The sequence below is a fragment of the Coptis chinensis genome, chromosome 7, assembly GCF_015680905.1.
Source record: "Coptis chinensis isolate HL-2020 chromosome 7, ASM1568090v1, whole genome shotgun sequence".
Lineage (NCBI taxonomy): Eukaryota > Viridiplantae > Streptophyta > Magnoliopsida > Ranunculales > Ranunculaceae > Coptis > Coptis chinensis.
In genome coordinates this window covers 53713130-53734427 of record NC_141462.1, presented here as the reverse complement: position 1 = coordinate 53734427, position 21298 = coordinate 53713130, and the positions used below count along the sequence as shown (strand labels likewise).

Genomic DNA, 21298 nt, shown 5'->3' with positions numbered 1-21298 from the left:
TTGTATAAATATAGTGAGGGGTAATACTAATAAAAAATTTATGTGGTTTTTAGAAATCAATCGTTAGATTAAGTTCGTTAGATGGTGACACGTGTTTTGGTGTTGTTGGATTCCTCAAATACAAACAAATCTAGTGATCATCAAGGCAACCACAAAAGAAACAACCAGACCATTTAACATTGTTGAATTTTGAAAAACACACAAAAACTTTATTAGTAATATCCCCCCCCCCCCCCCCAACATCTCAAGAAGTGGTGAAAACTAATAGTAAATTCAAGTAATTGTTCATGTCGTTGGATTAACTTGATAGGATGAGGACATGTGCCACTAACTCCCCCTTTGTTTAAAGCTGTTGGATAGAGTTGATAGGATGGGGACACGTGTCACTAACTCCCTCTTTGTTTATATTAAGCCATTGGATTGGGTCGATAAGGGGACATGTGTCACTTACTCCCCTTTTGTTTAAGCCATTGGATTGAGGTGATAGAATGGGACAGGTATTACTAACTCCCTATTGGTCTTCTTGGGAAGTCAAGGGGGTTTTTAGGTAATTTTAGGTTTGAAAAAATACTTGACATTTCACATTACTCAAATAGCAATATTACGGTCAACACCAGTTGACTCGGTCATGCTGTGAGTCTTAAGGGGAAAGTCTGTGAGGAACGCGGGGCGGGGGGTAAGTCTTAAAAACTGTAAATTTTATGCACGTCAGTTTTTATTTGCTAGGCTTCTTCCTAGTTCTCATCTGAACACAAATGAAGTGCATTTTTGCTACTAAAATACAGGAACAGATTTGAGAAAACTCTTATCTAAATATTGAGTTCCTAAAGTAGAGGTGACAGCTTATCGTGAATTAATTTAATGGTGTTCGATGGCCAACGGGTAGCAGCCACCTAGAAAGTGAACCAGCGAAGATTGCAAACCATTTTTTGTAGGGCTTTTGTACCCACCCCCACCCCCTGTATGAGGGCGGTTATGAAAAACCACCCAAAATTGCAATTTTTTTTAAAATATTTAGAGGGTGAAGGATTTAAGCCAGACCCACGCCAGTTACATTAAATGACCCTAGCCTAGCCTAGCTTATTGCCCGTGCCAAAGGCCTATCAACCCACCCCGAAGGGATAGTAACTCGGTAGTGCCTGACGACGTTTGAACCCTTGACCTTCGGTATCATCTCCCAGATATGTTACCACCTAAGCTAGTTTGCACTTTGTGCTACTCTGTTGTACTTCTCACATAGGGTGCAACAAGCATATCACGTCAATACTCCTTATGAGCATTCTAGGCATCAGACGTCTTAACATTCTGACCAATTTCCTTTAGAATGCTCGAACATCATTCTGTTCTTTGCGTGATACGTCTTAACATTCTGTTCTTTAGGATGCTCGTACATACTTCTAAAACCAAAGCAGAGTCATTTGGGCCGGTATAGTTTTTTGTGTGCGTTTTCTTTCATGATGTGGATGTGGGTACTTCCGAAACCAAAGCAGAGTCATTTGGGCCAAGTTCGCATTTTTTTTGTTCTGCTAAAAAAAGACTGTAACTCACGGCAATGGGTACTCCGCTCAAAACTCTAAATGGAAATATGGAATGGGATTGAAAGAAAGTCAAACTTGAAGTTCCCATACTTTTGCATCAGGTGTGAATAGTTGCTCGACATCTTAACCCAACCCAACCCAATTTTGTGTGCGGTTTCAATTTTCCAAACGGATCCCAACCCAAGAACTGGAAATTGATGGCTTTACTAGACCAAGCATTGAATAGACCATCCTACGCCGAAGTTACACTCTTGCGTACGCCTGATAGCTTTCCCTAAAACCTGTACACAAATTTACTTTCTTGTAAACCAATTGGTGAAGAAAACATAGAAATTAGTTCTAGATTGTTCTGGGGAATTATTACAGACTTACAGGATTGTTTGTCAACACCAGGAGAATGGCACACTGACAGGGCAGAAGAATGACCCGTCAAAGAAGTGCAAGTGGGAAATTTTTGTTACATTCTACATTCTACATTCACTGATACTCCAAATCTGTTCGAAGAGGAAAATGTAAAAGTCTAATACTTGGTATATGTTTCAGCAAATTAAGATACATGGAGATAGTCTCTAATGCTGCGTCGGGTTAAAACCTAAGAATTTGTTTAGGCTGGCTTCCCAGTTTTCCCAATGCCCTGTCCAATGCCTCAGGAAATTCGTTGAAGGAAACAAGTTGCATCCTGCCAAAAGTTTGCATTAGATGATTAGACCACAAATTATATGCCAAAATAAAATACAATAGGAAAATCATCGCTGTGGCAAGCACATGGAAACAGCAAACAGACAACAAGCAGATTAACCGTAAAAGATGGTAAAAAAATTCTAGTACTAGATCGAGGAGTAATTGCAGTAAGATTGCTGAAATCATAAGATGCCTTTCCAGTTTACATCAAAATACAATAGCTTCTACATGGATTAAGTTGTCTAGAGATTGTCGTCATAAAAAGTTAATTAGAAGGAGAAGATCAATCTGAACTCAGAAATGAAGGGTGTGTTTGGCTGTTTCATGGTAAAGTCAGTTTCTCTAGTGGAGAACTTACTCAAGATTAGAAGCACGTCCAATAAAATTTTCCGCAAGCGTATAGGCGAATTTTAAGGGAAGAAGACAAAGGGCGCAGGTAGATTTTTCATGGGAGAACTTTCATGCAAGATAATTAATCAGCCCAGGAAAAAGGGGCTTCCTATCTCATGAAAGTTCTCCAACGCAGTCTTTTCTAACCAACTAATAAAAAGGTTTCTCAATCATAAAAAAGTTTTCTAACCAACTAACTACGCTGCAACATTTCAAGCTTCAACCAGTTACCAACTCTTTTAAGTTCTCTACTTCAAACATACAAGTTAAATTAACTGCCAGAATAAGAAAAGGAATTGGGTGTCTGTAGAAAATCAGCTAATGGATTAGCAAGATTTGATGTGGCAGTGGATTATTATTGTCCTTTAAATGTGGTACTAAGTTTGTGCCCCAGGCAGCCAAGTACGGAATTTTCATAAATGAAATCACCTAAAAATTTAGGAAAAGAGTTGATCTGGTAGTGGACTGGGGAAGTTGGATGAGTGTGGTACTAGGTCTGTGTCCCAGAAGCAGCCACACAATTCAGTTAAAAGCAATCATATGACGCATACAATGCATGATATTAACAGCTTAATGGTGCCAACTTAAAAAACAGCACGTCTTTTCAACATTTTCCTCACATTTTGACTAACAAGATGGAAAGCAAAAACGTTTAACGATAAATTGACAAATTGTAATACAGATGCAAACATTAACAGTAGAGTGCAAAACAACCATTAACAGGAGAATGTGGAACATAAAGAATGGACATACTCATATTTGAGTTTCCCCTCCTGTATTACACCCAAAAGATGATTTATCATGACTCTGCATTCTTTAGCTTTCCCTGCGCTCATCCATTTCTGTAACCAGAACCCTCGTAAAGCAAGATCCTGCAAATGAGGTACAAAGGACTAGTCAAGCACCAAAAGAGAATCAATTGCAGATACTACTGGGAGAAGTAAAGTAGTCCTTAAATCACTTAACAATAGCATGCATCTAATCTAAATGTATCCAGAACTATAGATGCTACATTTGGATCTTTTTGTGATTTTGACTGTTTTTCAGCTCAGAGATGGATCTTCTCACGAGTAGCACCACAGGGAAAATAAACAGTAGTTGTAAGAGAATTAATCCGAATATATTTGAGCAGAAGATCTGTAAGATTAGTTTCAACATGAGTTCTCAAAGGCGAGGAGAAAATAAAAAGGATGTTGAAAAGTAGGAGTGTCAAGACTTTGGTATCACCTATTGTTTACAAAAAACATACTGTTCAAAGCTGTGGGAGAAAACTGGAAGTTATATTCTGAAGCACATTTTCCATCACTTTACTTCGTCAAATTAAAGATATAGATGTAGTTTTAATATGCAGGATTATTCACTGCCAACATGTCAGTATAATAAATAAAGATCAAAGTTCAAGGTGCCACCTTAAAAATAAACGATGAAGTTGATACTGTTACAGGTTTCTTAGCCATACCACCATACGTTACCATAGTCCCTCCCGGCCTGTAGAAAAAAAATATGAAATAAATTAACACAGCGATTTACAGTTGTAATGATGGATTTCTTTTAAAGTTCCAGAGAGCATGCTTCACCTTAGGAATTTGAGAACTATAGAAGCAGAATCACCACCGACACAGTTGAATCCCAATACGGGTTCAGGAAGAGCACCCTAAACATGTCAGTGACAGAGGAAATGGTCCCAAAGAAACTTCAGAGAGTATTGAATGATAAACTAACCTGGAATAAAACATAATCTGAAACCAAGTATATGACAGAACTATGGAACTAAACTCTCAGACAATAATAACCTCCCTATAATATTCTCTAATAAAAGCAGAAGATAATATACCAGAAGACTTTTGATATTCTTTACTCCCAGTTGGCTCTCAGTGAACACTTCATTAGCACCAAGTTGCTTAAGCCTTTCTTTGACTTCTTCTGATCCAGCCCTGTCATGTTACTTCAGGTCTGAGTTATTAGAGAGAACAAATTATTATATAACAAAAAGGATCACTACAATTTGCGGTAACTATAGCATTGCATATCATACATCCAAGTAAAAAACTCAGTTTAAAACACGTGTAGGCAGTTAAATGAAGTAACAGCCAGATTGTGTTAGCCACATGCACTAAATCATATCCTACAGACCATGAAGGATCAGAAAATTGCAAAATATGGGAATGAAAGAGGGCCCTATAGGCGTCTTTCAAAGCATTTTATTATTCATCAACCACCTAAATTTTATAGCAAAACAGCTGACCCCTTTTAATGCAGTCAAGTGTGAAAGAATCTAGGTCCAGAAGCAGAGATCCTATCCTAAATGTCATCTGTCAAATAGCAAAAGCCCCGCTTGCCTAAGCAGGCCACACGAAAACAACTCCACTTACGCTTCTACTTTTTAGCTACTCGCATATTCCTCTTCAACCCTATGGGCAATTCTTGCCTAATGTTTCCATGTTTCCAACCCACTTGGCAAAGGTGCTCATTTACTGGCCACTGACCCTTCAGCATTATAAAGGCCTTATTCACCCCATCTAAACCCATATTTGGTAACCTGAGACCGTTTTTTCTATTCTTTATTGCCTTTCCTGCTTATTCTGGAATCTTTGACTAACGAAGTGTATACTTAAAAGTATTTTATATTCTTAACAATCTACTAAAAAGCTGACCTCCTAGTAATTCATGTCCTGCTTATTCATATCTATCAACAGTGAATAGCTAAAGCTTACCTGGCGGTTAAATGAGCATTGAACAACAGCATCAAAGACAAACATTTTTAAACCATTGATACCCCAACTGCTCATGGGTGTGGGTGTGGGTGTGGGTGTGGGTGTGGTGTGGTGTGGTGTGGTGTGGTGTGGTGTTCTCGAACACAGGATATAGGCAAGCACACAAGAGGTCTTACAGCTAATGAAGAGGTAACACACATCTGGCACGATCTTTGATGTAATAAACTACAACTTATGACGAATTACCAGGAAAGACCCTCAACTTACTGTTCATGTTAATAGAAAAGTTGGTGACTTGGCTGACTAATGGGAGACGGACTGATATTTTCTTGAGCTCCCGAGAGTGTTAACTGAAAGAGAAGATTACAAAAGCTGAAATGCATGAATGCTTCATAATGATCAAATACAGAGGAATATCTTCAGCTAGGTCCGCCCATATACTATTGAAGAACATGAGAAACAAGGTGAGATGGAGCAACCTGGTATAGGAACTCCAGAAATATGTGATTCCTAAATACTCGTACTGTTGTTGGAAACTATATTCAGGGTGTCTACCTACTTGACATGGACTAGTTAACAAGAAATTTCTGAGTACCTCACCTTGTCTACCTTATTCTTTCACAGTCAGTCCTGTAAGGTTGTTTTTGTATTGGTATTAGTTTTACTGGATTTGGTGATGATGCTCCTACATCTACTTCTGAATGGTACTACATTCTCAGAGCATGCAAGGCATTCACCTGTGCAACTTTTGCAGTTATTTGGAGAGAAAGAAATGCAAGGAGATTCTAGAATTAAAAACTTCTAGCTTCAGTGATTGGAATTATCAATTAGGTAATTTGAATTATGAAACTGTACTTGCACATGAAATATGATGGAAGCAATAGACACTACATGCACTAGAGTCTCCCAACAAAATATAGGGTACAAGCATATAAGACCAAGGTAGTATTGATGTGTAAGTGGGAAAGACCAGAAGAGGGAATTATGTAACTTAACACAGATGACTCCTTTCATTCCACAAGAAGTGGCTTCGAAGACTGAGTATGCAATTGACAAGGCAGGGTACTCATGGGTTTCAGCAGCAGCAACAACAAGAATCCTATTCTCTACCAGGAACTTAAAGTCAAGGAAGCAGGTATTAAACAATGCTTTGACTCATAAATTTAGAGAGTCATGAGACAGTTCTTCAGAGAGTGCCCCAACATGGTACGTCCTTAATCGGTTAAGACGATGAGACACTTCTTCATAGAGTAAAATGCCTCTCAGTATTCAAGAGAAACAAATAGAGCATTAGACCACCTTTGCAATGTTATCCAGCGAGCCAATTCACATGCAATGTACTTCCGGCATCGTCTACAGTCCAGATTACAACGTATAGTTGTGGAGTGCTGTAGGAGTGTAGGTGTGTGATATGTTAAACCTTCATCATTGCCCACCTTTGCCATGTTATCCAGCATAGCTGATTCACATGCAATGTACTTTCGGCGTCGTCTACCAGTCCAGATTACAATGTATAGTTGTCGAGTGCTGTAGGAGTGTACGTGTGTGATATGTAAAAACTTCATCATTGCAATCCCAGTTGAGGTCTACCTAATCTCATTAAAGAAAAACCGGTGAATAGCAAACTGTTGTCACAGTAATTAGCCAGATCTCTTCGTATCTTGTGACTTTCTCTCAAGAAATTTCAAATTAATTCTGGGCAATGTTTCAATAGGAAGTTCATGAAGATTTTCTAAAGAGGTTTGGCTCTGGCATGGGCAATAAGTCAGTACATGTTAATGGCTTTCTTCTATATGTAGTTGTCCACAGATACCAATCAAATCCCAAATGTCGAGCCTTATGGCTATATGCACATGATATGGGGATAAAAACTTATTGCTTAAAGGCATTTTCACATAGACTGAAACGTGATGAAGCATCAAGGTCATACTCTTGTGAACATAAAATTCAAGTGAACATTGCTAGAGTTATTTCTTGTCATTGTAATAATCATGTCCTTTCTTAATCAAAGACTGATGAAAATTTTCCGATTCTAACTGAGTTTCTGTGTTAGCCACACCCTTTGCATGTGTTAGCATTGCAATGGGTTTCTGTGTGCATGTGTTTCCTTTTTTATTGGGTGTGTGGGTGTGTGTTGTGGGGGCGGGGGGGAGGTCCTATTGAGAACCATAGAAAATTCTACAAAGGAATAAAACAAACTAGGACACACATCATAGTAAAACATGACATGTATAATAATTTGTCCGATACTGAAACACTTGCACACCTGTCTCGGATTATATTAATGTTATGGATGCCATGGATATTCGCAAGTTGAATAACACACTGTCCCACAATACTTGTAGCTCCATTTTGCACAATAGAATCTCCTAATTACATGTGTAACAATGAGAAACAAGTAAAAACAGAATGTCCAAATCAAACAGGGAAACAGATAATATTTTATACCTGAATTCAGTTTCACAAAGTCTTCTAGCATGCGTAAAGCTGTCAAAGGATTTACAGTAACCGTAGCGGCATACTCAATAGGAATATCTTTATTAATTTTGTGCCAGACATTCTCCTCTTTTACGATGTAAGTCTGCCATGTCCCTAAGCAGTACAAAAAAATTTTAACTCAAAGAAAACCAAGCAGACACCAGAAGGTGACTTTAGAGAATCAGAAATAACAATGTGGATCCCCTCATACTAAAAAGTTCAAGAACAGCTTCAAGTAGCAACCAATGATGTCATGAATTTACCATTTAAAAAAAACAATTAACATTAATAACACTTTTAGGTATATACCAAAAGATGGAGGAGACGGTATAACCCAATCACCAGGAGAGAGACCCCTGACAGAAGAACCCACAGATTGTACTTCCCCAACTCCTTCATATCCTCCTACGGCAGGTACTTCAGGTCTCACCGGATATACACCTAGTACATGAATTTAGAGATGAGAAGTTGGAAACCAAGTACATGAATGCATGAAATTGAAATGTTTGACATCCATAACACAAACTAATCGTTTTTACAATGTAAAGGCAATTTCAGGTATGGATGAAAGAAAGGCTCAACCAGTAGGCACAAACTCATTGTACTTTGTTTCCATAATTCTACTGCAAAGTTACTTAAAACGAAATGGTAAAATCAACAAATTCTCTTTTCTATCAATAACACTTGTCTTCCAATGTCATGGAGAAAATCAATAGAAATAATATAAACAAAAGCTAGAGCCATATCTTTATCAACCACTTCATCTTTAGTTTCGAGCCTTCGTGGTGGTATCCCGTATAAACTCTTTAGTTTTACCCAGCCATGTTCTTCTCTTTTATAAAGGAGGGTGAGCACGAGCAGAGCCAAGTCTGGGCTGAGCCATAAATGAGCCAAGCCCGAGCAACTCGGCAAATTGAACTCCTAGAAGAAGAACATGTAATAGACAAGAAGATTATACAGTGTGCTTTCTAATTGGCCTCACGATGTCCATGCTTTGGCCTTTTTTTATTGAAAAAAGTCATTTCATTTATTAGTCAAATATAGACAACAGGTTCCAATATGGTTCTCGTAGCAAGAAGCTACAAGATTCCCCAATTACAATTCCATTTACACATAGAATCTTGATGCCTATATATTACAAGTAACCCTTTTAAAGATAGAAATTGCACAAGCCCTGTCTGGCTGTCTGCACATTTTTTTCCCAAAATTATCCCAGTCAATCAATTGGAATTATAAAAAGACGCAATGAAGAACTGAATCCATCTCCTGAGTCCACCGTATTAAGGTGTTTGTTGAAAGGATCCATATAACATTGTGAAATTCCGGTGTTGGCAGTATATCCCTGCCATTGGCATTTTACAGCACCCTAATAAAAAATCCTGGATCGGCCCCTGCACCTCGCCTTTAGAGAGTGTTAGAGGTATGAACTTGCTACACAAGGCTTCTATAATATTAAGCAGTCGAACCCATGGTTTGCCAAATAATGAGAAAAACAAATCCCAAATTGAGCCTGCTGGAAATAATCCCCCTTGCTGGATGATTGCCTACATGAGCCACATTTTCGTCAACTTGTTAACATAAAGAACAAACACTCCGAAGTTCCATGGCTGGAACATTCAAGAAATCAATGCCCTTGATCCCTCCCCTGCCCTCTCTCTCTAATAGGCAAGCCAAGGAAAGAAAGCAACTTTAAACGGAAACGAAGCCATCCAAATCTTCTTGTAATGAAAATCATGAATGAACTTGGCACTAAATCCATGCCTTCTGTTCGCCTATGATGGCTATGCCATTGGTGCAATTTGGCACACCTATAAAGCATTAACGTTTAACACTTTTGTCTTTCCAAAATTTAGTGTTCATGTGTTCATCAAGGATTTCCAAAATGTCGAAATCCAACTAACAGGAAGTTATACTTTGAGATATGAAAATCATACAAATTTTCATTTTACCACCATGTGGCGTCATCGATATTTGATATAAGTGATAGCAAAAGAGGAAGTACAGTTGCGAAATTCAGTTATGCTTTTGCCTCTAATCTTTAATTGAATGCTTTGTACAATACTGTCTTTATGCAAATTTTGGAAGGGTTAAAAGAAAAATTGAATATGCAATTGGAGGCTTCGTTGACATTAGAAAAGGTTAGTTTGTTAACTGAGATCTCATAGGGTTGTCTCTAAGTGCGGTAAGCAACATCCTACCCAAACGGAGTAGGATGCGCTACATCATAAGATGCAATAACACAGAGCCGTGAGATCAAGGGGCCTTCCATTTTAGATAGATACCTTGCTTTCCGCCATAAAAGTTTCTACCAAAAAGTTCAACTACAGGATCTATGTAAGAGAACCTGAGAAGGTGATAAGGATATTTTGAAGGCAGTGAAGCAGCATCACAGCCGTGCATAGTACCCACTGCCTCTGCATCTACCAGCCAAATGAAGCTTCTTGCATTAGGTGATTTAAACACAACAGCCTAAAAACAGCCAAGAATATCCATTAGCAATATCACTTGCTCAAGGTCGTATCCAAGAAGAACAATTCTATCATCAAAGAACTGAAGATGAGAGATGAAAACAAAATCACCAAAATCTCCATAACGCCTCTCTCGTTTGCCCTAGAATTATCTTCCCCAACACTTTCACCACTAAAATGAACAAGAGTGGAGAAAAAGGACCACCTTGTTTGAGACCTCTAGAACTCTTGAGGAACCTAACAAAGGATCCATTAACGAGCACAAGAAAGGAAGCAACGGAGATGCATTCCAACCCAAACCCTTAACCCCTGAAAAAATTCCATCTCAAATCTTTTGTTAAGTCAACTTTACACGTGATCCTCCATCCCACTCCTATGATAACCTGACTCTCTGGAGATGAAGATACCATCTAAAATCAATCTGTCATGGACGAAGGCACCTTTTTCCTGAGGAATTACACAATTAATCATTTTCTTTAAACGAAGGGAAAGAACCTTAGAAACAGTGTCGAAAGAGGTGCTGGGGACCCAGCAGGCCAGCGGCATTCACTCATTTCGGCTAGGGCTTTGTTACTGAAAAGATAAGTGGTAGTGGATTATCAAACCAACCGTGAATAAACATACCCAATCAGACAAAGCTGCTTTTAATTTGATAAAAAATTACAGTCCCGTGATTTAACAGGTTTCGAAGTGGTTTGGTTAAGTAAATTGTTACACCTTTTCTTCATCATCTTGCTCACACCCGTATTGACATCAGACGTTAAACAGAAGAAGGCCTGGTAATGGGCGTTGTTGTCGAAACAATCAAGGTACTTGGAATATTCTTCTTTCCTCCTTGCTGAAAGAGGGCAAAGGTGTATCTGAGAAATAGTTTTACAACTCTGGCTGGAGACTTGGCCCAAGGCACCACACATAAGAATAAATTGTTACGTACAATTAAGCTATAAGAGAAGATCCCTAACATCTTCTAAATCATCCAACTTCGGTTAAGGCCATGATAGTATTATTTTCAAAAAGTGTTGTTTAGTACCATGAACTTTGTTCGTTTTATCACTTTGGGCCATGAACTTTATTTTCGATTGATTTGGCCTATGAACTTCATAAAACGTTTCACTTTGGGCCATTCTTAGGCTCCTGTTATAGAATATGCTTATGTGGCTGAACGGATGTCTACATGACTCACCGGAAGCTTTTGTGGCGTGGTGTAACACACAACTTGACAATGGTGTGCTCCATGTCACTAATCCCATGGACAATATTTATGAAAAGAAATTAAAACTAAAAAAACACATGGCATCATCTAGGCAATTAAGATGTTGTAGCTAATACAACGGCAAGTCGGCAAATACTTTGTGAAGTCTTCATCTTCTTCCTCCTTTTCCCACCAACACCCCACCACCGCACAACCTCCTCCACCGTCACTAACCACCACCCCAACACCGCCCTTCAGTTTATTATTCATGAATTTAGCTCATTGCAATTTATAAAACTTAATAAATGCTTATACATACAAGATGGATTAAAATGATTTTAATGGTTGGGGAAGCTTAGATCTAATTAATTCGAGCACTAAAACCCTAACAAATGATACCCAAAATTCACACTTTATCTCTTCCACTAGACGTAATGGATCATTTCACGAGTGTTTTCACTTCATCTTTTGATTTCCTTTTATATTCTTCAATTCAAGTCGGTAATTAGAGTTAGTAACGGTGGAGGTGGAGGTGGAGGTGGAGGTGGAGAAGAAGAAGATGAAGATTTGTTTAGATATTGACCTTTGGATTAGATAAATCTTAAGGGGCCAAGATGATGCCACGTAGACATTTTGATAGTAGGTGTCACACAAATGTCCACTTCAGCATCACATAAGCTTCTATTAGGAAACCTATATATGTCCACAAACATATCTTGTAACGGAAACACACCGATGGCCGAAGGTGAAACGTCCAACTGTCCAAGAATGCTGATGGCCAGAATTGATCGAAATAAAAGTTCATGCCAAAGTGATAAAACGTGCAAATTTCATGATACTAAGCATCAATTTATTTCGTATTATTTAGGGTAAAATATGTACAATTGGAATACAACCATCGGTTTGTATTTTCTTCTGAAAAAGGATGGAAATTAATGACGCCTTCTAACAGGTATTACATCTAATTGTGTGAAAACCATATTCCTTAGGCCACATATATAAAATCCTTATATAACCTACTTGGCGACTGAATAAAAAAATAAAAATAAAAATACTGACCTTGGATTCTGTTGATATCAGAAGGATTGATAGGTGCAGCTAACATTTTGACGCACACTTGGTTTTCTTTAATTTCCACACCCGGAAGATTTACTATTCTATTTCAAATGAAAGAACTCTTATTAGTAACACAACACACTTCAAACAGATAAAGAAAGAAAGAAAGAAAGAAAGAAGGGAGATATTCGAAGCTACCTAGTGACTTGATCAGGTGGTCCGTGTTGCTCGTAAACCACCGCTTTCGATGGTGGAGACATCATGTTTGTTGAAGAATAAGTTCGAACACTCACCAAAATCTTTCTCAGTCCTCCCTGGAGTGGTAGACTCGCTTTCATCATTGTCTCTACTATTTTCTTTGGTCACTCGTTTGTTTTTTTTCGTAATATATATATATATATATATCGGTGGCTAAGAGCAAATCCAAAATATAGCACCCATCCAATACAAGGGTTTTAAATTTGTGACCCTTCTCTCGTAGCTCTCATAATTAAGTTTCGGGAGATGGACGACCAATTTCTGTTATTTGTGTGTAAATTTCGATGGACGCCAGAAATTGTATCGTCCCTGTCCCATAAATTTTGACGGGTGCTATATGGACTGTTAAAGGGTGAATATAGGCATCCCAAACCAAGGCCCAAAATATCAACGATATATCCGATATATCGCTGATATATCTCGGTAAATTGGTATACCGATATCGATATTTTCGACATATATCCACCGAATATTAAACTCTTTTTTTCCGATATATATCGGAATTTCCGATATGAAACTTTATATCACCGATATAATCGATATTTCCGATATAATCGATATATATTGGTTGACTTTTTGACCATTTTAAAATATAAATCCGATATTTCCAATATATTTCCGATATATATCCGATATTTCCGATATTTTAAATAATTTGGACTGGTTACCAAAAAAATAGATATATCCGATATATATCGGTTTTTGGGTACACCGATATATGCATCGATATCGAAATTTTGGGCCTTGCCCCAAACACCACAAAATGTTATTCCAATGGGACTGCTATAAGGGTTTTAAATTTGGCTGATGTGATAAACCCAATCAGATTTGTAGCCTTGTCTATCAGTGTCAGGAGACAGACGACATAGTGTATCTACTGTCTAATTTGTGTACAAACGGCAGAAAATATGTGGTTAATCCCCTGTTTTAATTAAATAGACCAATGGCAGATGTTTCTGCCATCTGTACTTTATAGACGCAAAAACTAAAGACATTTGTTCTTCTTTTCATATACAAATTCATTTTAATCATTCCACAACTCACCAATCCATTCCATTCACTCCACAATCTATTCCATTCATTCCACAACTCAATAATCCACACATTCATTCAACCAAACAAAATCAATTCATTAAACAAACATAATTCAATTCATTCATTAAATATAATCTATACAAATAAAAAAATAATAATAAAAAAAAAACCTAATTTCGGCTCGAATCCTCGTTAGGTTGCCTCTTATTGGATTTATTCCGTAGTCGTGATTCTCGCAATGTCATTTCTATCAATTGTGTTTCTAACTCCACGGCTCTATCCTATGACTTTTTCTTCTCTTCTCACTCGGCTACCAAATAATGATAGTACTCGTCGGTTGTAGTCATAAACGAGTCACGTATCCCATAAATCATTAGTTGTGACACGGCATATAGCGCCTAAGTGTAGCCTACAAAAAATTCAATAATTTTAAGAAAAATCATTACTATAAATCAAATATAATTCGAGTTTCAAAATAAACCAAATATTAACCTCATCTAGAGCATCAAAATCCAAGACAAGGTTCGGAAGATAACTTTGATAAACGTGAGGTATAGGTATAACGACATGTATTCCCTGAAATGTAACCATGTCATAGCTCTATGGGTTATCCAGATCGAAAGGAGGTGGAGCAAAAGCCTCGTAAGGGCCTTGAGATGAAGAGTAGGGCTAAATAGGGCATGGGATATGCAAATCACTTCTAATAGCTTTATGTCCCCACAAAGTCCATGTTAGTAGCTCTGTACATGTTAGCCGGCAATATAGGACCCCTTGAGACGCGATCACAGTAACTGTCGTAGTCACTATTCAAATCTAAATAGAGTGAAGCTTGTAGCCACAAAGTCTTCATTATTTCTAAGGTAGAACCTCCACTTACTAGCTCTTCCCAATGTGCACATATTCTCCAGAGGAGGGTATGGGATGAAAGGTGTCCCAACGATTTGGTGCCAACATCTATTGCCTAAATACCACATGATGATATCTCCAAACTCAAAGATGACTCGACGCATTGTAAGATCATATGAACGACGTACATGGCGAATCACTTCATGCATCCAACCATCATCCACAGTATCCCCAACTACATCCTCAACATTTAATTGCAAATATTTTCTAGTATACCATGGTATGGTGTCTGTTCCGACCCCCACAAATGTGGCCCAATAAAAGCCCAATTCAATACAAACTCACGCTCAGAGCCCATGCTCAGAGCTTATCTATAATAAAGCTCACGCTCAGAGCTTATCTACAAACCCATGCTCAGAGCTTATCTATAATAAAGTCCATGCTCAGAGCCCAAAAAACCCACGATCAGAGCCCATGCTCAAAGCTTATTTACAATAAAACCCACACTCAAAGCCCATGTTCAAAGCTTATGCTCAAAGCCTACATACCTACACGTAAAATCAATATCAATTGCACACATGTTTTGCAAGTCAAACAACTTCCACAACTTCGTCCATATTCAAGATTCATTTCCATCAACTTCATATCGTGTGACTGTTCTCCCATGTTTTGCAAGTCAAACAACTTCCACAACTTCGTCCACATTCAAGATTCACTTCCATCAACTTCATATCGTGTGACTGTTCTCCTATATTTTGCAAGTCAAACAACTTCCATAACTTCATCCACATTCAAGATTCACTTCTATCAACTTCATATCGTGTGACAGTTCTCCCACCAGTTCTCCAACTTCATCCCACGACTGGACAGTTTTCCCGCCAGTTCTCCAACTTCATCCCACGATTGGAATATTGGAGAATGAGGAAGTAACTATCACCAATCCTACCTATAAAATCAAACCTTCAACATTTTTCCAGAACTACGCAATCGAGATTTGATCCCAAGCAATATCTTTGGGTACTTAGGCAACTTCAAAACTGAAGTCCAGTCTCAACTCTCCCCAACAACCATCTCCTTCATAATCTCCTCCGAAAAAGATCACTTCCAACCCAACTGGTGTGTTTAGGCAAATCTTGTCGAAACATATTTGGCGCCGTCTGTGCTCCTACCCTCAACCACAAAACAAAAGTTACATCAATGGCTTCTCGAAAAACAAACAACAGTGAAAGTTTCCCTTTTACCGCACAAGTTCAGCACTCCCCTTCTGCTGGGAATTCACTTTCCAAGTTCGATGGTCCTCAGCCATATGCGACTGAGAGAGTGGGTATTCATATATCCGATCCATCAACTCAGATCGACCGTTGTCTCCGACAATTGGAGAGCAAGAATAACAATTTGAAGAAACAGCTGCGTCAACTTCTCAAAGATGATTTAGGGTCCACGACAAAAAGTGTTTGGGATCGTTTGAACACTGAAGCATCTCTATCAAAGACTCCAAGTACAAACTCCCGCACCAAGAGAAACCATGCGAGTCGCTTACGAAAGGCTTCGAGCCAACAGAATGTGCAACGCCGAATGCCAACACTTTCCAGTGTAATCGTAAGCGAATCCACAAACTCCTCTGCCAACCTTGATGCCGACCACCCTGTGAGGGATCACCAACTCACAAAAGATCTCATGACGAAAACCGGTTTAGCCGATTCGAACCGTGCTAAAGGAGATCGGCAAAATATCCATATAAGTCGGCAAGGTAGACTACCTAACCAACGAAAAACCAATGAAGTTCCTACCCCAAGCTCTAGGAGGGGTAGGCAAGCTACTGCAAGTCATCGTTGCAATAACAGTATACGCTGATCTCGACAGCAACACTATTCACCAAGCAGTTCCAATTCACAACCTAGTCGCTCAAGTTGTAGTCCCAATCCAAGAGCTCATTGTCGGCCAAAATATGTTGACAATGGTAGCCATGAAGATGGAGACTCACTTGCAACAGGTCAAGAAAATGGTTGTGACAGTCCAGCACTCTGTCCGTATTCTCTCGATGTTCACCATAGGAGACGAAGGAATCGATCTCCACTACTAGCTCGGTCACTTTCACCTGCATGGACAGGTCGACGAGAACTCACTCCACCTTATCCGAAGAAATCTTGGCCAAAACGTCCACAGTTCGGTCGTGACCATCATTGAGAGAATGTTCCATTTTCTGAACGACGTCTCCATGAGATGATACTAAAGGCTGTTAATGATAAGGAGTCACGAGAAAACAAAATATGAAATCTCGCTATAGAGAGTGGCATCGATTCTCCCTTCTCTCTCCAAATCCAAACAACCGTTCAAGCAACCAGAATTCGAAAAGTATGATGAGATTGATGAAGATCCTTTGATGCATCTTGTTAATTACAGAAACAAGATGATCTTATGGACTTTCGACGATGCTCTTCTTTGCAAGTTATTCCCGTCCACACTCATTGGAATTGAGTCAATGAGATGGTTTAACATGCTTCCAGAAAGATCCATCCATAATTTTACTGATCTTACTTACAAGTTTGTCGAGCATTTTCGTCACAACTGCAAATAACCAAAAAATATTGATTCTCTATTTAATATTAAACAAAAAAAAAGTTGAAAAGCTCAGTAAGTTTGTTGCGAGATTTCAGAAAGCAAGCTGTTGAAATTCCAGATGCATCTTATATTCTTGTCATTTATGCTTTTAAGGAAGGCATTAATTATGATAGGGACGGCGTTTACAACTCTATAGTAAAAGACGTTCCAACAACTCGTTATGAACTTTTTGCTTGAACTAAACAGTTTATTCAAGTTGAAGATGATGCATCGGCACGAGTTCACAGAGATAGGGATCGAATAAGCAAGCTGCATGAACAAAGTCAAAAACTGAAGTTTCAACAAACAACCGATCAAAAGTCCAAGAGTGATGGTAGGCCATAACAATGGAACGACAAAGAACAAAATAAACTTCCCAAGTTAAAGTTTACCATCCTCAACGAGAAGTATGTTGTTATCTATGAGAAGATTAAGGGAAAGAATATCTTATCTCCACCTTTTCCTCTCTCCAAAGATACCAAGGCTACACGTGACAAATCACTCTGGTGCAAATTCCACGATGATTTTGGTCATGAAACTGAACAATGCTGATCTCTAAGGGGTATAATCCAAGGTTTGATTGAGAAGGGTATGCTCCAGGATTACTTGCTGGGTAAAATGAAACAAGCTTTAGTCGTGACCGCACACAATGTAATCAAAGTCGGTCATGCCAGAGTTGATTCAATGTCTAACACCCAACGTAAGAATTTCAATCACTCCAAGATCACTGATCTCAACCACCACTATGTTTATAGTGGATATGATTTTCTCCACGGTATGGGTACTGAGACTTATGAGGAAGGACCTCTATGTTGGATTGATAATGATCTGATAGGAGTGCACCATCCTCATTATGATGCTGTTGTAATATAAGCTTTTGTTGGAATTCATCGTGTGTAGAAAATCATGATCGATACAAGTAGTTCGGCAAGTGTAATCTACAAGCATTGTTACAAAGGACTCAATCTCCCCGAGAAAATGATAATTCCCGATCCAAATCCTATCATTGGCTTCGATGGGACAGCAGCAAAATCAATTGGTAGATGCTCTCTTCCGGTGACATTAATGAACAAGGAAGTTACAATTGATTTTCTTTTCATGGATTGTAACTCCTCCTACAATGTCATTCTGGGAAGAGATTGGATCTACTCAATGGGAGCTGTCGTTTCTACTTTCCATCAGGCTATCAAGTTCTAGTGTGATGGTATGGTATGCAAAGTTTGAAGTGATCAGATAGCAGCTTTGAAGTGCCATGAGTCTGTACTCGAAGATTATAAAGATTTGGAAGTCCAGGCCAACACCATCCTAAATGTCGATGGGGTAAAATAATAATTACAGAATTCCATTGGCCGGGTAAACGCTATGGAGCAGCGTTTAGGTGGCCCCCCCAACCATCGACAGGCTCCTCGAAGTACAGATCGGGAACAAGGAAGAAGAAACCACTTTTATTTATGCGGAAATTTCCCAGAAGGAACAGGATGAACTCATTGAGCTTTTGAAGAAAAATTGCACAGTGTTTGCATGGACGGTTGAACAAATACTTGGAATTGATCCTTCACTTGCATGTCACAAGCTAGATATCGACAAAACACAAAAGCAGTGCGTTAGAAGCCTCGCCGAATGTCTCCCGATCGAAAGCTCAAAGTGAAAGAAAAGATCGACAAACTTCTAAATGTTAATTTTATTAGGCCTGTACTATATCCGAAATGGATATCCAATGTAGTAGCAGTCCCTAAGAAAAATTGAAAACTTAGAATTTGTGTAGATTTTACTGATGTCAATAAAAAATGTCATGTTCACCCGTATCCCTTGCCTCGTATTTCTGAAGTGGTTTATGCCACTTCAGGGTTTATATGAATTTCTTTTATGGATGCCTCAATGGGATTTTATCAAATTGCATTAGCCGAAGATGAACAAGAACTTACAACTTTCATAACAGACCAAGGCTTATTTTGCTATAAGGTAATGCCTTTCGGTCTAAAAAATGCACCAGCAACATATCAAAAATTCATAAATACATCATTTTCAGACTTCTTAGGCAAGTTTATGGAAGCTTATATTGACAGTATGGTCATCAAATCGCATGAAGAGTCTTCACACCTTCATCACTTGCAAAAAAAAATTGATCGCCTGGTGCATATTCGAATGCGTCTAAATCCATCAAAATGCGCATTTGGGTTAGTATCAGGTAAATTTCTTGGATACCTTATGACCAAACGAGGCATTGAAGCTAATCTTGATCAAATCCATGCAATTACCAAAATGCCCTCGCCAAAAACCAAGAAGCAAATCCAGTAACTTACGGGTAGGATAGCCGCTTTGGGTAGATTTAACTCAAAATATTCAGATCGGCTCCACCAATTTTTTCAAGCCATTAAGGGATCCCCACAATGGATAGATGAGTGTGACATAGCTTTTCAGAAAATGAAAGAATACCTAGTACAGCCGCCAATTCTTGCTAGTCCGACCACCAGACAAACAATTGGCATCTATATGGCAACATCAGAAATAGCTGTGAGTGCCATCTTATTCATTGATGATGAAAATGAACAACCAATTTTCTTTATAAGTAAGACCCTTACAGCTCCAGAAGCAAGGTATTCACAGATTGAGAAAATAGCTCTCTCACTTGTCCATAGTGCACGAAGATTGAAGCCTTATTTCCAAAGGCGTATCATCAATGTCTACACTGAATACCCCTTGAGAAAAGTTCTTCGAAATGCTGATTCTAGCCGATTAGCAGAATGGGAAACATATTTGAGTGCCTATGAAATTATCTACAAAGGCCGATCATCTGAGAAAGGCCACTCAATGGCATCACTTATGGTCGATTTTCCTGTCGATGACATACCGACCATGGAAGAGCAGTTTGAGGAACCTCCTCCTAATCCACAACAAGGATCGGCCGATCCATCCACAAGTGTCGACCCTTCTTTATGGATTTTACACATTGACAGTTCCAAGAACAAATCAGGTTCAGGCCTTGGTTGTGTTTTGATCTGACCTGATGGCGAGAAAATTGAAAAATCTGTTCGCCTCGGATTTTGCACATCAAACAATGAAGCTGAATATGAAGCGGTTATTTATGCAATGCGAACAGCACTTGACCTGGGGGCGACAAAGATCGAGTTATTCACTGACTCAAAGCTTGTTGCAAATCAATTTGGTGGATCTTTTGTTGCTCAAAATGATAGGATGGATGTATATGTCCAAAAAATGCATGAGCTATCCATTCATTTCAAATCCATTGCAGTTCACCAGCACTCTCGCAATGATAATCGTCACGCCGATGCCTTAGTCTATCTCTCTGCCGCAGTTGATGTTAACAATGAAAGAAAAATCTATATTGATTTCCAACCTTTAATTTCCAACCATAACTGTTATAGAAGAACATGGTCAAAACTTATATATTGCTCATCTATGCTATTTCCAGACGACATCTCGGAATTTCGAATTCGAGCAAGTAAATGCCGTAACAACAAGGAAAAGAAAGAGAGAAGAGCTAGCTCAATCAGCCGACACAAGTTCAGAATCTCACTCAGAGAAAGCAGCTCAAGAAGATTTAGCCGACCATCAAGATTTGGCCGATCATCATGTTGAGAGTGATTCTCCACTCACACATGATGCCGACCAAAGCAATGTTGATATGGAAGATGAGTCCCATGAAGCAAATAATTTTCCAGAAGTACCACATTTGGATCTCCAATCTATCGATGGTGATTTCTTCACCAGATGATTGGATACCTACTTATTTAGAATTTCTGCAACATGGAACTCTACCTGAGGATTCGTCACTTTCCTACAAAATTAAGAGAGATGCCTGGAAATTTGTCATAATTCCAAATACTAAAGGCAACCTCCTACTTTATAGGAAGGCAAACAATTTCAGTCCTCTTCTCAGATGTCTTTCCAAATATCAAGGTCGATCATCTAGTTCTCAAAGAGATACACTCCAGACTTTGTGGAAACCATTTTGGGGGGCGTAGTTTTGCACATAAATCCATGACTCAAGGATACTGGTGGCCTAACATGCAAAGACAC

The 21298-nt window shown here is 38.7% G+C and overlaps 1 protein-coding gene across 1 annotated transcript; it reads right to left on the bottom strand.

The window, feature by feature from the left end:
- Positions 1–1854: 1854 nt before the first annotated feature.
- Positions 1855–13107, bottom strand: LOC147487957 (Polyketide synthase, enoylreductase family protein). The gene is made up of 10 exons (XM_086575309.1): positions 12716–13107; positions 12521–12618; positions 8111–8242; positions 7772–7915; positions 7590–7692; positions 4444–4543; positions 4187–4263; positions 4019–4097; positions 3363–3481; positions 1855–2217 (listed from the first exon to the last, which is right to left on the bottom strand). Exons 1-10 carry the CDS (start codon positions 12856–12858, stop codon positions 2124–2126), a joined length of 1089 nt encoding a protein of 362 aa, XP_086431435.1. The 5' UTR covers positions 12859–13107; the 3' UTR covers positions 1855–2123.
- Positions 13108–21298: the final 8191 nt, after the last annotated feature.

What these genes read in the sequence shown, in the direction of transcription:
- LOC147487957 (XM_086575309.1), bottom strand. Translation starts at nt 12,858, where the DNA reads ATGATGAAAGCGAGTCTACCACTCCAGGGAGGACTGAGAAAGATTTTG. An exon ending in ATAGTTCTCAAATTCCTAAG is followed by an intron (nt 4,098 to 4,186) that starts GTGAAGCATGCT and finishes TTTTTTCTACAG; the next exon opens with GCCGGGAGGGACTATGGTAA. An exon ending in CTTCATCGTTTATTTTTAAG is followed by an intron (nt 3,482 to 4,018) that starts GTGGCACCTTGA and finishes CCTCATTTGCAG; the next exon opens with GATCTTGCTTTACGAGGGTT.